Genomic DNA, 18,980 nt, shown 5'->3' with positions numbered 1-18,980 from the left:
TTTTTTTTATTTCAATTTACATATTTTCAATTTTTCTGCAGTATACTACGGTATATTACGATGTACTGTAGTATACTATAATGTAGTGGTGTACTGTTACCCCCTTAATCGGTGATATCGGTAATGACTCGAGTGTGGCCGAGTCATGGCCGAGAATGGGTGCCAAGAAAGGGTTGGCACAAGGCAGCCACACAATCGGCCAATGAGTGGTCGAGTTATCGGCAAGCATTTGGGGTGTTTGGCCGAGAAAGCAAGGATCGGCTTGATTCAAGTGGGAACGGTGATCGAAAGTACTAGTAGCTGGCACGAGCGTTGCTCGGCAGCGAATGCGGACAAGCGTGGGCAATAATCGGTATGTGGCCGATAACGTGGGCAGACGAACGTTCGAAGGAAATCGACCACGACTTGACAAGTGTGGGCAAATTGGCAAGGCAAGCAAGGCAGCCCGATGAGCGGGCGTGCTAATGACCGTGAGGGCAAAGAACTGGCAAGTAATCGGTAAAGGCAAGCAAACGTGCGGAAAAAGGCAAGGCAGATGGGCTGCCTAGCAACCGGCCGGGCTGTTTGGGCCGTTTGGGGCGCGCAGGCTGGCCCGATCAAGATGGGCTTCGAAAATCAGCCTTAGGGGCGGATTTGACGGAAGTTACGGAGCGGTTGAGGCCTGGAAATGCATGAAAACTGCCCCTTTATAGTTGTAATAGTTGGCCAAGTGTCATGTGTTGTATGCTGCCATGTGTCCTTAGGTAGTTTTATGTGAAAACTACATTTTCCTTGTATTTATTTGGCTATGAGTGCACAAATCCGAATTATCTAGCATATGAGAGTTCAGATTGCAATTGTTGGGCATTCTGAGTGAGGATTTTGTGTGTGCACCTTAGTCTCCTTTGTATTCTTTGTGGGAATTAATATAAAGGTTGGGCATTGCCCGTAAACGTGCTTGTGTTGTTCGATTTCTGCTGCATACTCTTGTGTTCGTTTACGTGGTTCAAAAGACTCGGTGTTTGTGTGCGTTTGTGCGAAGAAAATCGTGAGGAAGGCTGACTGATTTGGTGGGCAAATCAGGCCGCACGGGCGAAAATTTCTTGAGTAAAGAAACCCCTGTGACATGTACTATGGTATACTACGGTGTAGTATAGTATACTACGGTGTATTATGCTTTACTACCAAACCCTAGCCACCAAAAACTCGTAGCCGTCGTAAAACCCTAGCAGCCAACGCAGCCGCCGCCAACCCTAGCAACCCATGCTCGCAGCCGCCGCGATTGCAGTCACCTACCAACTGTGAGAAAATTTAGATCTGGCATTTGAACCCAAATCAAGCAAAAATATTTCAAAACACAAGGAAATCAGATCCAATTAATTAGTCAAAAATATAATATCCATAACACCTCAACCATATTCACAGCCCCCGCCCGCACAGCCCCCACCCGCCGTCGCCGCCTCCACCGGCCACCGCCCCCATCGGCTGCCGCCTCCACCAGCCGCCCGCCGCGGCGCCGCCTTCACCGGCTGCCGTCGTCGCATCCACCCGCCGCCGCCTCCACCACAGAGATCCACCGCCCCTGCCCCTACCTTCGTGCAATTACTGGGAACAAGAGAAATATAGAGATGAGAGAAAAACAACGAGAGGAGAAAAATTGTGAGAGATGGAGAACGTGTGAGAGAGAAAAACAAATAGAAGATAAATAGATTTTAATTGATCGTGAATGTCTAGGTTTATAAGATTTAGGGTATAAGGGCAAGATAGGGATTAAAAAAAATAGGGATATGGCTCATATATTAGTTCAAACTAAGGATTTAATTAAAATATTGAATTTGGGTTTGTCATTTATTTTAAATTAGGTTTCCTTTTAGGGCTTGTGGCATATTAACCCCAACAATTTTGGCGAAAATATAAGAATTAAGAATACAGTGATATAAAGTTTGACTATGGTGGCAGACTAAACTAAATCATAATAATTTTAGGTGTAATGGTGATTTAGTAATTTAAGTTGAGAGACTAAAAACATCTAAATTAAGTGATAAATATGGGATTTGATGGTGGATGAGAGATACTCTAATAAATAATGATATGCAAATAATGATATAAGAGTGCAAGACAACCTCAACACATGCACAACTAATTAATATCAGATGGGTCCACTCAAGTATATTGGGTTTATTGGGTCATTATCCTGTCGTAACACTCTTTTAGAAGCAACTTGTTGGGGAGCTCCTTTGGTTCGTACTTTTAGATAGTCTTGGATTTGATATTCACAGTATTGATATCGAATTTCGTCACATATTGACGTGATTCGTTTCATAATATCAAGGCCGGCCTGGCTATTTGCAGCACAAGCCACTGCTTTGGGTCCCCAAATCCTAAGGGCTTCCAAATTTAAAAAAACAATAGTATATAAATATATAGAAAAAAAAAAAAGTTACATATATATATACATAGAGTTCTTTTCAATATGAAAATTATAATTCATCCAAAAAAAAAAAATCCTCTCAAATGCTTAACACGTGAAATTAAAAGGAGACAGAATCAGACTAATTAAAAAACTTTTATTTTCGAAAAAAAAAAGAGAGAAAACCATTGTTTTTTTTTTTTTTTTTTTTTTTTTTGCTGAGCTTTGTGGCATAGCGCAACTTAAAGAAAAGAAGAATGAAATTTTTTTCACTTGTAAATTGTCATGATAAGCGGTAAAATAAGCTGAATGAAGCTAAATAATTTTGAATAAAAAAGAAGACATTTTTTCAAAATTTGCTTGGGGCCCCAAAATTCCCATGACTGGCCATGCATAATATAAAATATTTCTATACAACATAAAAACTCTTAAAATAAATTATATCATTATTAAAGAGAACATTCAAAATATTATTGACATACCTAAAAACTACGACAAATTAAATAATAATAGTTACTTTACATTCTATCTTCACTCTTTATACAAATTAAAATTAATTATTAAAACAAAATTCTATTTATGTTTATTTATTAATAATATTTCGGTACGGTAAAGTAATACCATGATCATGGTATTGTGTATCGTTGTCTTGGCAGGGTCGGTTCTGACTATAGGAGAGAGAGGCGGTCGCCTAAGAACCCGACCAAAAAAAAATAGGGGCCCCATGTATTTTCTTATAGTATTTATAGCTTAGTTGTATATTAATTGATATTTAAAATTGATTAATATTTCAAAAATTTCGAATAAACTATATTATTTGACATACTTTAAATATTTGTTAGACGATTTATACTTATTCTTGCATTTGTCTCAACTATATTATTTGACATATAGTTAATTTATATATTTGTTGATTTTTTATACTTATGTTTGTATTTCATGTAATAGATCAATTATGATTCATTAGGTACTGAGTTCTTTTATTAAATATTTATTATCTCATCTAGCTTCAAGGAATTTCAATAATTTATTGGGTTAATATGCTGGAGGTCCCTCATACGAAACTGTATCAGATGAGGGATACAGGCCCAATATTTTCTTCGTAACCAAATCCCTAGATTCTAAAAATATAAGATATAAGGGTTCTTTTTTTAAATATCCCAATAATACCATTTATTTTAACCGGACGTTTATGTGGCGTTATTAAACGTTATGTCTATTTAATAAATCACGTCCCTTGAAAATAGGGATTACGTATCAATCACGTTCTATCGTGATAGTAACTGTATCTTTATGTAATCTCATTAATATATATTGCACGTATGTGAAGAAGATTTCATACACATCAATACACAGTTGTAATCTGCTAAACTTGAGCGTAGTCATTCGAGTGTTCGTTGTTCTCCTTCATAAAGAAGGTATTGTCTTCGTCATCGATATCATTGTTTCTTCGCGTTTTTGTTGGTTGGATGTCTGTTCAATTTTTTTTTGTCGTTTTTTTTGTCTTCACAACATCCACTCATAGATTTGAAAATTAAATTATACAGTGGAAAAAATAATTTAGTAAATTATTGTATTAACCTATTTATTTGGTGCATTGGTGCAGGAAGGTAGGACATGGTTGCCAAGGAAAGCATCTGATTCGGTGTATGAGGTATTGAGTGAACCTATTATCGTGGTTGACTTATGGAACAGATCATGCTCATGCTGAATGTGGCAAATTTCCGGCTTCCCATGTGCTCATGCTGCTTGCGTTTTAAACAAATCGAACACGGAAGGATACAATTATGTGGACGATTACTTTCATGTTTCGTCGTACAGACAAAGTTATGCTAAAGTTATTTTTCCATTTGCTAGGCCTATTACGGATCCACCGTTGGCTGTCATTGGTCCACCTGAGTTCCAGCCGATACGTGGTAGACCAAAGACGAAAATAATTGCTTCTAGGGGTGAGAGCGTAGCGAGGAGGATGAGGTGTAGTCGCTGCAACCAGGCTGGATCCCACAACAAAAAGACGTGCACACGGGCTATTCAGTAGTTTTGATTTTGGGTTTTGTTCTAGATGTTTCAAGTTTGCATTGACCTAAAGACTTAGTTTTTTTTTATGTTTCTTTCATGGATTTATGCTTGGGAAAGTACTGTGTTGTTTCACTATTGTTTTTTTTTTTTTTTTTTGTGATGAATGTTTGTTATTTCAGGGATATATTTGTTTTTAGAGTATTTTATGTTTAATGTTACTTATAAGGATTCATGTTTGAGCAATTCCATATTTGAGTTTGTTGTACAGTACATTTGTGCACAAAAAATATGATTTCCAGGAAATGTCATATAGGTTTACGATTTTTACATAGAATCTGATTGCACTGTATTGTAATTTTTGGATCACAATATTGACAGCATTGCAACAATACCATAATATAGAAAAATGCACTCCAGCCAGTGTTGGTGCACTTTATCACTAAGTGCACATATCTAAAGCTTATTTAGTGATCTATAATATCGCAAAGAAAACTGTAGTATGTTACAATTTTATATGATGACTCATATTTTGACATTCAATACAATTTGTACACAATTATGCCCAATTTGTTAGTCAACCTTATAAATACTTTCGAATCACTGAACGAACAAAACTCTAAAAATGTATCCGAATTAATTTCATGGTGTTATGGGTCGTGAGATCTGTATCATTGTTCGTATTTTAACTTTTTTTGACGGATTTACGCGCTCTTTCACTTTCATGTGCTATCTTGTTTTTTGTTAGTTCTATTAAAAACAAATTCAATAAATAATTTTCATCACATTGCACGATTGAATCTGCCTCAAGTTTTTTATGCATTATCCGTTTGTAAATGATTTGTTGTTTGTGAAAATATGATACATGTTTATTGTTTTTACAGATAATTTAATTGCACTGTTTAGTTATTATTAAAATTATAATCATCACTGCACTGCATCAATGCCACACATTAGAACGATGCAATACAGTTTGTTTTGGTGGACTGTCATCAAACGCGATAATCCAATGTTAAGTAGTATTTCATAGTTGACCATAGAAGAATATAGTATTGTTGGTACTACGTTGTTTTGACATTGTTACGGTATTCCTATACACAAATACACAGTACTATACAATATCAACAAAGCTAGTTTCCAAAAGGCATATATAGATAATATATTGTGTCAATGAACAACAGATAGTTTTGAATATTTCAACACAGTTAAAACTAGAGCGGAAAAACATAAATACTACATAAGTTTTCGTTTTCGTACAATAGACAAATAAAACGAGACTATTTTATGGCTAATTGATTTTGTAATTCAGAAGATGGTCTACAATGTCCTTTCTCATTTCTGCAACACCCTCCTCTGCTTCTTTGATCTCCAATGGCATTTAAAGAAAATATTCTCTAATTATGTATAGCACTATCACACCACAATCGTTGGAACCAGGCTTCTCCTGCGAATATAACAAACCACGCTTTAATTGTGATCAAGTATACAAGAATTGGAGAAGAAAAAAATACATATGCCTTGTAATTGTAGTGGCAATATCTGTGTATTAAGGTATTGGAAATTTTGCAATTGCCAGAAAACCATAGAATATCATAGATTCCCATAGTATACCACAAAGCTACATATACTATGCAATGAGTCAAAAATACATAATCCTTCGCAATATTATCAATTAAACATGGAAATTATATATCATATAATTGCAACTGTTTGATATGTCTATAACATAGTTGATCTGCGAAAAAAAAGAAACAAGAAAACTTCATCACAAAATAGATGTACCAACATATTCATTGAAATCATGCCATAGACTATTATACTACATATTCAACTGACAGAATGCCATAGAAACTATGAGACAATACACAGCGCGTAGAAAGCTATAGAAACACATCTTCAAATACAAATAGAAGTCAAAATACGATTCATTAGCAACAACGAATAATGTTATTGTTACATCAAAAGGGAGTACAACGGAAGGGAAGCACTATTTCTCATATCTTCAATGGCAGTTCTACAACTTTTATCATTATAGAATAGTGCAGAAAGACACATCTTTTCATAGAATAGTATAGTAATGAAATTGTAATTATGGAGCTAATCATAGACATATGCAGACTTTTGTACACCAACTATCTGCAATCACACAAATCTAAACCTACACGTACTATATGACGACACCCAGGAGTCACGAAACATATTAGAATACATATTGCGATTACCCAACAACGGATTGGAACCTTTTGTCCAAAAAAAATATTTCCCGGCACAGTTTGAATCAGTCGACTCAATGGTTTTTTCGGTGAAATTCATAAACACCCACATAATTATTAAACATTACACAAATAGAATATACATGTTTTGAATCGTACTAGGGTCTAGGGCAGTTATGTCTTGCTGCCGCTTCATACGCATCTCCCCTTGTTCACTCAATATTGTAAAAACCCAAAAATAACAAAATTAAAACAAAATCAACAAAAATTAAAACTTACTTGATTTTTTTCTTGACGTAGACATCGGTAGATCCTAATTGCGCCTACAATTTTGGAATCTCTGATTTTGCTCGGCGACGATTTGTAGGCCATAATGGAAGGGAAAAAAACCGTAATCTGTAGAAGATGGGGCGAAGTGGGGGGATAGTGGGTTGGTTTTGATACGGTTAATTTGGATTTTGGAAAATATAATCTCACAGATTACTAATGGCGGGATGGGTGGGATTTAGTTTTTTGTTTCCAAAATTAAAAATAGACGGCGTTAATGTGACCGTAAGGGTACTATAGTCACTATTTCACAAAAGGATGTCTGACTAATGTTTTTATAGGCTTGGGTGTATCATCTAATAAATTTTCCCACTAGGAATGCATATCTTAAAGCCCTTAATTTATTTTATTATATTTAAACAAATAATATATATTTACTTGTGTGATACTATTTCTATGAGTATTTTTTAAAACAACTTCAGAGGATTTCAAATATCTCAAAGAATTTCAAAGAATTTCATATATCTCAAAGAATTTCAACTCATAATAAAAAAATTCTTGTTTAGTTGTGCTCAAAAGAACAAATTAATGGATACATTGTATGACAGGACCTATCTTCAGCAAAATTTAAAACTCACCTAGAGCCCTCAATTTCTTAGGGACGTCCCAGTGTCTTACCACAATATTCCGATACCGTACGATACTATAATCGTTCGGTAGAAATATTTAGATAGAGAACTGGGAGGACAATACATTGTAGGACAAAATGGTAAAAACAATTCACCATACTTGAGATTGTGGAACTAAAGAAACACAAGCTAAATTGATAGAGTGCAATTTTGTCTATCATGAAGTAAAAGAGCCGGCGGAAAATACAACTAACCCAGTTGTTGGACAAAACAAAAACTAGGATGAAGACACTAAAAAGAAACAAAGCCAAAACTTGCAACCTTTTCAATTACTGTCAATAATAACCAATTCAAGCAAATCGATGTTTACTAATGAATCCAGAGAGACATATGTCGAACAAACACAAGAAATTAAATACCACAATATTTTCTATATATATATATATGTTCAATAACCATTGTTCTGCAGTAGAGCCGATATATATACGTATATATCCTCTTGCAAGTTTATCTTAATTCTTTTGTGTAAAATGATTCGCAACATCTTCTTCGTTGCGTTTGCTATCTTCCTTCAACGGGCTCTAGGTATACCTTCAATTTGTTTACACAAAGTCTCACTACTATATAACTTCTTGCACGCATTCATATCGAACTAATTTTCGAGTTATTGTGGTAGCTAGATTTAAAATTCATTCGCTTCATATGAAAATTCTCTCACTAAATTCATATTCTATTCCTAATAATGCAGGGGAGCTGGTGTGCGAGGAGTTGCCGGTGGAAGTGTGCTCCTTCTCGATCGCGTCTTCTGGAAAGCGGTGCGTGTTAGAGACTTGGGAGTCAAGTTTGCCCGGGATATACCAATGCAAGACTTCAGAGGTGGCTGTAGCAATCGGCATGCAGGGATATATAGAGAACGACGACTGTGTGAGTGCGTGTGGGGTTGACAGGAACACTGTCGGAATCTCGTCGGACTCTCTCATGGAAACTCAGTTTACGTTCAATCTCTGCTCACCACAGTGTTACGACAACTGCCCAAACATCGTTGATCTTTACTACAATTTGGCTCTCGCCGAAGGAGTAGTTCTGGGTGAGTTGTGCAAGTCACAGAGAACAAGGAGCTCTCGTCGTTCGGCGATTCAGCTACAAAGCTCAAGTGCAGCGGCTGAAAGTCCGATCTCAAGTCTAACACTTTCGGCATCTACTGATTGTGCTCCACCACCTATATGATCTATGATCAACTGCTTTTATCATTCATAAAACAGGATTAATTAATCCACTATCTTATTTGTTTTCATAATTTCTTGTTTCTAATTTTAATATATTTCTTCCTTGGCATGAGAGAATGACTACCAACTTATTTAAAGACTAAGGTTGTGTTTGCAAATGCTTATTTAAAAGCAGAAGTTAGTGATTGTGAGTTATGTTGGTTTTAAGTGATTATTTGTAAAAGTTGGGGGTGTTTCCAAATATTCTGGAAAATGAACTTAAATAGAAAAAATATGTACATGTATGCTTTGAAAGAACTAGCTTAATTAAACAGCTTATTTTAAGAGAAACAACAGTAAAAGTTAATTTTAGAAACACTTAAAAACAAATTATGAGAAAAAAAATGCTCATAATCACTTTCAAAAAGCTTTTGTAAACACCTGCTAAGAACTACTTGGCCGGGTATTATCAATCTATATATACATATGCATGTCCCAAATATAACCTAGCTATTCCAAAATTTGTTCAATATAAGATGTTGTCCAAGTGGATCAGAAGATAAGCTAAACATCGCTTGATTGATTGACTAGCAGAATCAAGATGAATTAATATTACACTAGAAACAAGAATCAAAGACATAAGAGAACAATTAAGGTCACGGAATTTCTACGTGCACTTATCATCGCTAGCTCTCAAGTAATAAACTTGGACTACGAACGAATACTCGGTATCGATGCCAGATGGAGCTCAATATTTCTCACAGTCGATTCACATCCATGTGATCGATGATGAGTTGAGATGGTTGTTACTAACTTGAATGCAAATTAATATTCATTTCTTAATAAAAGATCAGTCTAGCAATACAAGAAAAGACCTCTTTTTTTTTGACAAATGCAATGTGTGCTGTGAAACTATATACTATATAGACAATGCGCGTACGTGTCTTGTGGACCAACATTTTGTTAAAACCCATGTTGTTTAACAACCTGCACTGCACATTGTGACGCACGTTGTAGTTTATATTACGACAAGGCGCATGACATCTTGTGTTATGGTATTTGTAAAAATCATATGCACGTCGTAGAATATTTATAGCCACATACAAGTACATCTTGTGCTAGAATTTTAATTAATTACATTCATCTGCTCCTTTGTTGGGAACCCTTCTGAATTAATACAAACTTAATCCTGGTATCATCCTAATCTATTACACAGAGTAACTAGAATAGAAGGATTAGAGGATTACATAATATATTAAGAACAAAAGGAAGACAAAAGGAAAAACAGTACACCGAATAAACATAGAAAACCCACAGTGAAGCTAAAATAGTGAAACTCCAACAAATGGAGAATCTTAACTTTTTGATACGGCTCAATTTCCTATTATCACATTTTGCGTCTAGAAAACTATTGGTGATGGCTCCGACAGTTCAACACACAACACAACACAAAGCCCATATGACTCAAAACCCTATCTTAGACCAAAATCACCAAGATTTTGACTAACTCTCTCACCTAGTACCCAAATCCTCACATAATTTGAACTGTCGTGTTTCCCACACTTAGAAGTGGATCTGACTCGCTTACTGAAGAACATAGATCTGAAAACTAGGTCAAGATTCAAATTTTGAATGGGTTTCTCTCACACCTTATCTCTCTCATAAACTCACAATATATAGATGGATAAAGGTAAATGGTCTCAAAAGGAGAAGACAATTTAGGTACAACCATCGTCATCGTCGTCCACAGGAGTGTCGCCAGAAGCAAACCCGAAAAATTGAATGTGGAGGTACAACGAGAGGAGAGAGAAGGGTCAGAAACTTAGGGCAAGAGAAGGAGGCGAAGGTAGTATATATTGAATGAGTGGACATGATCAAATAATCAGAACCAATGGTCTTTATGACACCCCTTTTTCTAATTACACTTAGTGTTTTAGAATAGGCTAGTGAAGTCTTTTAGAAAATAATGAGTTAGGAATGCTCGTTTTAAAAATCATCTTTTATAAATAGAAAGTTACGTATATTTTTTTCTTTTTAAATCAGAGAAAGAGTGTACACATATAAATACATACCATATACTTCACCAATTTCATTAAGAGATACATGCATCACTAGCAATTTAATTACAGTAGTAGAGATAGGAATTTCGGACATATCAAATAGATTAACTTCGAAAATTAATTTCTCTTAAACCCGTCGTGAAAAGACTTTGAAAATTTAACCAATGCATACTCTCATATGGGTCTAAATCACTTCTTTAAAAACAATTTTAAAATATCATTAGCCATTGGAGAAAAATAATTAAAGACATGCAACAGTACAGTTTGAAAATCCAGAACAGGGGAGGGAGATTTGAAAATTCTTTATAAATTTCCTACTGTTCTAAACATAACAAAAAGGAGGTGATCATAATCCTAATTATTATTAAATGTAATGTTCTTACTAATAAGAAGTAAGAACCTCCGAGAGGTGGAAGAGTACGATAATAGATCTAATAAGAAGTAAGAACCTCTGAGGGGTGGAAAAGTACGATAATAGATACCTCATACGGTATCGAAAGTCTTTCAAAAGTACACTATGTAAGTAGAACCACATGGCTAGATTAAAAGAACCCCCCCCTGTATTTCTGCATCATTCCAGCAACGGTCTGATGCACTGTCTCAACAGTTGTCTGAACTCCCTTTGCATTTATGTAACTCCAATTGGAGAACCAAATAGAGTATCAAATTATAAAACTACCATTTTGATTCCCAAAAGTCAAAGTATTTCTATCCAATGGAGGCATTAAAGTGGTAGTTAGTTTGATAATCAACCTCATGGAGGTGTAAAAATGCACCCAAAAAACAGAGGAATCAAATATTCCTTAAAAATAGCTCTAGCAATTTCAACGGGAAAATAAAATAAAATCTCAATAAATTTTGTATGGAAAAGTGATACTAATTTATTTAATGTATATGGGTTGGAGCATATAAGTTTTTAAAAATATCAAAGTATTATTCAAGCATCCATTGAGTGTTTGATGCTCCATTTTGCTACATCTCCATTGGAGTTGCTCCATTTTTCTTATTTCTTTTCTTATGAATTCTAGTTTTGCCATAATGACTATGAGTAGCTAAACTAACTCTTTAATCCTAGAATTATATTTGAATACTATGTGGGATTTATGAACCCTTTTCTATGTTTTTATCCAAATTTTAATTATGAATTATTTCTTCTACTTGTTTTGTTAAGTGCATGAAACTGGCCACTTTATGTGCTTATCTGTTATTGTTAAACGCATGAATCGAAAGATCAGTTTCATAATTAGAACTTTGGTAGAAGAACATTTGTTGTGCTATCATAGGAATATCTTTAGCCTTTTAGTTAACCATTATTGAGATCTATGTTTAATGTTGTGTTCTAGATCTAATTGCGTAGGAATACAGTAATTTAATCTAAAATATTAGAATCATAATACACACGAAAGCGGGTTATGATTAATTTAGCATGTAAGGTTAATAATCCATGTTAATCACTTCCATAACTGAAGGAATTGGAGACTTAATAATCACATAGTGGAAGATAAAATCCTATGCTTGCTTAATCTGATAATTTTCGTGTGAATTTGCTTTCTTGTCTTTGCTTGCTTATTTATTTGCATTTAATTTAGTTTATTTTAGTTAATCTTCTCAACTTTCGACTGTGTAGGGTGGACTTGAATATAGTTGGTATAATCTAGTGCGTAGTATTAGAGATTTGAACTTATAATCCATTATAATACTTATTCGATATGTGCCATTATACCAACAATTACCCGATAAATTTTTCGTAAAATCCTGGTTCCACCTTTGGATGGCTAATATAAATTCTAAAAGGAAAATATAAAAAGTTCTACATAGCCGTTGAATATACCAAAATCATGTCCAGACAATCAAGAAAATCAGATGCTATTATATGCTATGCTGCCTACTAGCATCGCACATTCGCCGGTACGGTTGAGCCCAAAAAAACCTGAAAATATACTTCCAAAACCCGTTTCACATTCGCAGTTTGCAAAATACATATATGTAGGATACATTCACTTCCACCGGTTGTTAACTACAAAAACATTGGTTTCATCACACACACACACACACATATATATATATATATATATATATATATATATATCCCCTAGGACATATATATCCACTCATTGTTTCTTACAATGAATTAATTACCCATAAAGTTAAATTAAATCCTCACAATCTTCACACTGAAAGAAAGAAAATGAAAACAAAAAGAAAAGTGAGAGTGGTGTTAGTCCCATACCCTTTCCAAGGCCACATAACTCCAATGCTTCAGCTCGGCACTATTCTTCATTCAAAGGGCTTCTCCATCACTATTGCCCACACCAACTTCAACTCCCCTCTTCCTTCCATCCATCCTCAATTTACCTTTTTACCCTTACCGGATAAGTTGGATGGTTTCGATACCTCTTTCTACAACATACTGAATGCGGTATCCGTTATGAACGCAAACTGCGAGGCCCCGTTTGAGGAGTACCTTTTCGGTATGATGGAGGAAGAAGAGTTATTAGCGTGTATTATCTACGATTCGATCATGACGTTCGTTGATGTTGTGGCTCTCAGGCTCGACATTCCGACCATGGTGCTTAGAACTACCACCGCTGCTTATATGCACTCACATCTTGTCATGTTTCGACTCTTGGCTCAGAAACTTCTTCCGTTGCCAGGTATCTACATATCTCGATTTCTCTTGCTTTGAGTGAAGGATCGTTGAAAGAACACAATTAATGTACAATTATCTTCTTTACATTTTCGTTACGCTCGGTAGATGGAATGCCCAACAACAGCTATTACTTATTACTACCTTCCTTTCATATTAAGTGGCGTTTAAGGTTATTGCACACTAATTAAGAAAGTTATTATACATAGTCTTGATTTTGGCGTAAATTTTTTTATTTTGACAAATTTACCCATTTGTGTCTCTTCATTTTCTCAATAAAGTTTCATTAATATTGGGATAAAGTTGGACAAAAAAAAAAAGAAAAGAAATTGTCCTACCTTGAAATTTTAAAGTGACGCTTAATATGGAAAATAAATATATGGATAAAGAGACACTTAATATGAAACGGAGATAGTAGTTACTTTCCTCGACAGTCGGCACAAATATACATAATTCATTGAATATTCATGATCCATATGCAAAATAATTATATATTAATGTTTGATCTTCTCATAGATGAGTCTCAACTGCATGCTACAATCCCGAAAGCATATCCACTCAGGTTCAAAGATCTACCACTTGATGCAACAAAAGAAACCCCAAAAGCTGTACTGGATTTCATACACAGTTACACTGATATAAGGTCATCATCGGGCGTAATTTGGAACACGATCGATAAACTCGACAGCTGGCCCTTACAGCAACTCCAACGAAACTCGCCAGCTGTCCCATTCTTCGCCATCGGCCCTCTTCACAAAATGGCTCCAACGTCAACTACTAGCTTAATCGAGGAGGACAGGAACTGCATGTCATGGCTTGATAGAAAAACTCCTAATTCAGTCATTTACGTGAGCTTAGGCAGTTTGGCGATAATTGACGAAAAGGAGCTAATCGAAATGGCTCGGGGACTCGCCAAAAGTGAACAGCCGTTTCTGTGGGTTGTTCGTCCCTCTTTACTCAGCGGTACCGATGATGCGATGGGATCGTTACCGGAAGATTTCAAAGAAGTGATCGGAGATAGAGGGCTCGTCGTTAAGTGGGCCCCGCAGAAGAAGGTCTTAGCTCATCCGGCCGTGGGGGGATTCTTCACTCACTGCGGTTGGAACTCGAGTCTTGAGAGCATATGCGAAGGAGTTCCGTTGATATGCAGACCGTGTTTCGCGGATCAGACGGTGAATGCGAGATATATGACTCATGTGTGGAAAATAGGGATTGAATTGGAGATTGATAATAATAGCAATAAAAACAATTGCTTGGAGAAGAGGATTGAGAGGGCTGTAAGAACACTGATGGTAAGTGAACAAGGCAAAGAAATGAGAAAGAGAGCAATTGAGATGAAAGTTGAAGTAGAGCGGTCCATGGATATTGGAGGTTCATCATGCCAATCACTTGACCATTTGGTGGAGTTTATTATTTCTTTATCACGAGGGCCGGTTCGGCCTATTTGATGGCCCGGGACGAGAATATAAATTATGCCCATAATATGGTATCACGGGCCGAGTTTTTTGTTTTTGTTTTTTCATGTTTAATGACACAGTATAAATAAATACTTATTAATATAAACTTCATTATCAATACAAGATTGGAAATATTAATGTATATTTATATATTTTTTTGTAAAGCAAATATTAGAGAAGTATATGTAACAATTTTTGTTTGAATAGAAATAAAGATTTTAAATTGTATATGTTTTAAACTCAATTAGCTTCATTGGAGAGGGTCATCATCGAAGGGGACAACCTTCAAGTTATCACTGCTTTGCGAAATAAAAACTCAAGCTCAGCCTCGTTCGGAGCCTTTATCGAAAGCTGTTTACTTATTGCGAGAGACTTTACCTTATGTAGTTTTGAATTTATTAAAATTTCGGGAAACTCTTTAGCGCATACTATTGCTAAAAATCATGGTCATGCTTGTAAGGAAGGGATAATTCTTCCCATGGATTTGGCGAATATCGTCTAATAATATTCTCGTTTCTCCTAAAAAAAAAAACTAAGTTTTATAAATTATAAGTTGATTTTTTTTTAAATGGAAGAATAATTTTTTTTTTAAAACAATAGAAAAAATATTTTTTTTACACATAAAAAATTATAAGTACTATATATAAAAAAAATAAAAAAAAAGGATCCTTAGAAAATTGGGCCCTGGTCGCCCCATCCCGTGGTCGGCCTTGATTTTCACCAACAAAGTGAGGGAACTATTTCTTTAGCAGCCATATTTATATAATTTTTATATAATTATTTTGAAAAATATAGGATAAAGAATAAACAATTATTGAACCACGCTCTTAAATTATAAAAAAGGGAAATGTGGGATACTCCTAATTTTGATATATATGGATAGGTCCTATGAATTTTTCTTCTCTAGTCAAAAAACTCAAATTATAATCTTAATTAGTGAGACCCCCTAGACAAATTGAAATACTCTTTTTCGCCCTTTTAGTTACAATTTAAAACCCTAGTTTTTCTCTCCACTCATTCAGCCGTTACATCTTTCCCCCCATCTTTCTCTTCTTCTCCCTCTAACTTTCTCTTTCTATCCACGTTACATCTCTCCTCCTCTTTCTCTTCTTCTCTCTCTAACTCTCTCTTTCTCTCTCTATCCACTGCCATGGCCACCTCTGTTCCTCCCCCGACTTACGCTGCCGCTGTCGTTGCTCCCTCCGTCACTGCCGCAAGCAGCCGCTGCTCCCTCCGTCGGTGTCCGACGACGCTGCTCCCCCCGCCGCCGTCTGCCGCCGCTGCTGCCCACACTAAGAACGAGATCTATATTCCGTCGTACGGGATCCGTATTTCGACGAGGATTTATATTGCCGGAGAATAGGATCTGTATTCCGGCCGCAATTGACGAACGAAATCTGTATTCCGCCGCACGAGTTTCTGGCTTGATAAGGTTGCAAATTATAATGTTTGAAGTAAATAATCGCATGTTTTTAGTTAGTCTTCGTAATAATTAATGGCAGGGAGTGTTAATTCTGTTCATTATGTTAGTCTGTTTTGATTTTAGTGTAGATCTGTGGCTTAGTTAGCTAATATGGCTGCAATTTCATTATAATTGGCTATTTGTTGGAGTTTGCTTTTCCGATTATAATTGGAGATTTGTTGGAGTTTGTTTTCCTATTATCAGTTGTAACTATTACTTATTTGTTGGTGTTGGAGTTAGCTTAGAATTAAGAAGGGATTAGCAATATAAAACTTCTGTTAAAGTTAAATTTGCTACGAATTTTACTATATATATAAAACTATATATGACTACAAATGACTGCAATTATATATAGTCACATTTAGTAATATATGGACTTGTAGTACACTATAGTCATTTGTACTCGATTTTAATTCGACTCTGATTCTTCGGCTCAACTAATATTTTGTTTCAATTGGCTAGATTTTTTAATCAGTTTCGTGTTTGATCGAGTTCTTTGTTTGTGTGTGTGTGTGTGTGTGTGTGTGTGCATTTTTTAGTTTATTACATAATATTCTAATTTGGATTTTTTAATTTTCTGCCATTTGAATGACACGTGTGTCGTAATTAAATGAAATTTTGTATGCTTGGTGAATCTTTTAGGTCCAATTTTATGATTTACCTCTTGAAATTTATGATTTATGATTTTTATTATATAGTAACATATAGTAACATGTAGTCATGTATGAGTTATGTGGGGAGTATATGTTGGTGATGTGTCTGTATGTCAGTAGGTGATAGTGTGTGTGTGTGTGTGTGTGTGTGTGTGTAGATTCAAATTTGAAGCAAAATTTGTTATTTGTTTAAATTTTTTTTCTTTTTCGCATGTCTTGGTGTTTGAACTACTATGTAGTAAGTTTTTGCGGAGTGGACTTTGTGTTCGTCGTTCAAAACAAGCCGTTCTCGTATTGAAAAGTGGGATTTCAGTCAAATATAGTCGTATAGATGACTATAGATAACTATAGTCATGTATAGTTCCATGTAGTAATATATTGTTATATACACGCTATGTGGTTTTTCTGATGTATAGTGATCTTGATTATTGTGTTTTTTCAATTTTTTGTTGGGTGTAGATGAAGTTTTTTTTATATAATCGACGGTTTACTATAACTTTGGGGTTAAAAGACAGTACATGACTACATATAACTATACATGACTGTGGTATACTATAGTCATGTGTAGTCAATTTCAGTGCAGTAAATTTATCAAAAATTTGAAAAAAATTAAAAAAACTAAAAATAAAAAAAAAAGTTAAAAAAAAAAAATAATTAAATAATTAAAAAGTTAAAAAAAATAAAAAATACTAAAATACAAAAGAGGGTATATATAAAATATAATAATAAAATAAATATTTATATTTTTTTATTAAATAAATCTATAAAAATGATAAATACATGTCTATAAATGCTAAATGCAGCTGACCAATAATGGTGAATGCAGTTTGCAAAAATACTGAATGTAGTTGGGCGAAAATTGCACATAAGGGCACAATAATACTTTTGCCTCTCCAGGGGTGTCTCAATGAAAGAATTTTAGGGGTGGACCTATCCCTATATAATTTCCATATAAAGGGTGTATATCAAATGGACCCTATAAAAAAAAACAATATTTATATGCCCCTACGATGTGAACAATGATAAATATTCTGGCGCAAAATTTGCATTCCTCCATACATTTCTTCGGACCAACTCACTGACACGTCGGAAAAGTCCACCTATTGCCGAACTTAGTAGGGTTTTATACATTTGTTTATATTGAAAATAGTATATGGCTATTTCCTAATCTATGACCTTTATAGTTGTTCGAAATTTGCATCAATCAATTAATCATTGGTCTTAATTTACACACTTCTCTTACTTTTTTTATGGAAATTATCCTTGAATCTTTTCTGCGTAACGGCTGTCTTCGAGCTCACCACTTACCCCTCATCCTGACTTACAAACATATATGTGCTTAGCGAACCTTGTCAGTGGGCCATTTAGTTTGCAAATTCCTTGTTACCGTGTTTTTATTCGGCGAAATGATATATATTTCTCAGCTCCTTACTTCCGCGTTCCCTTCTGATGACTACTTCGATCCAGGACCGATTCTGACTATAGGCGAGGGAGGCGGTTACTTCGGGCCCCCGATTTTTAGGGGCCCCCAAATGATGTTTTATATATATATATATATATTAGTCATAGTATTAAATATTATTTAAAATATATAAATGGTTCAAAATTTTTGAATAATTATAACTATATTATGTTAGTTTAAGTATTTGTTGGATTTTTTTTTACATTTATTCTTGGATTTGATGTCAATTAAATGTCTGGATCAATTATAACTAGTAGATATTGAGTTATCATATCAAATTTTTATATATTTCAAGACTTTAAACATTTTTTTTCCAACAATCTTTGCATTTTTATAATAATCTACATTTTCTATCTTTAACTTCAAAGAGTTTCGGCAAGTTAAAATATACTATATTTTATTTATATATTTACACAAAGGTTACATATATTTACTTTTTTAATAAAATTTATATGACTATTTTCAAAAAACTTCGAGGCTCTGCCATGAACCCTGTAACTTTTTATTTACCTTAATTTCG

The 18,980-nt window shown here is 34.7% G+C and overlaps 2 protein-coding genes across 2 annotated transcripts; both read left to right on the top strand.

Annotated features, from left to right (window-relative positions):
• Nucleotides 1-145: 145 nt before the first annotated feature.
• On the top strand, nucleotides 146-8,741 carry LOC105956487 (uncharacterized). Its single transcript, XM_088812643.1, has 6 exons — nucleotides 146-338; nucleotides 432-487; nucleotides 3,996-3,999; nucleotides 4,085-4,142; nucleotides 4,247-4,338; nucleotides 8,263-8,741. Exons 1-6 carry the CDS (start codon nucleotides 146-148, stop codon nucleotides 8,739-8,741), a joined length of 882 nt encoding a protein of 293 aa, XP_088668769.1.
• A 4,221-nt stretch (nucleotides 8,742-12,962) lies between these two features.
• LOC105956489 (UDP-glucose iridoid glucosyltransferase) lies at nucleotides 12,963-14,885 on the top strand. The gene is made up of 2 exons (XM_012980344.2): nucleotides 12,963-13,433; nucleotides 13,943-14,885. Exons 1-2 carry the CDS (start codon nucleotides 12,968-12,970, stop codon nucleotides 14,872-14,874), a joined length of 1,398 nt encoding a protein of 465 aa, XP_012835798.2. The 5' UTR covers nucleotides 12,963-12,967; the 3' UTR covers nucleotides 14,875-14,885.
• The last annotated feature ends 4,095 nt before the right edge of the window (nucleotides 14,886-18,980 follow it).

Source organism: Erythranthe guttata, chromosome 14 (assembly GCF_056151865.1).
Source record: "Erythranthe guttata isolate IM_541 chromosome 14, IM_541, whole genome shotgun sequence".
Lineage (NCBI taxonomy): Eukaryota > Viridiplantae > Streptophyta > Magnoliopsida > Lamiales > Phrymaceae > Erythranthe > Erythranthe guttata.
This window is presented reverse-complemented; position numbering and strand designations above follow the sequence as displayed.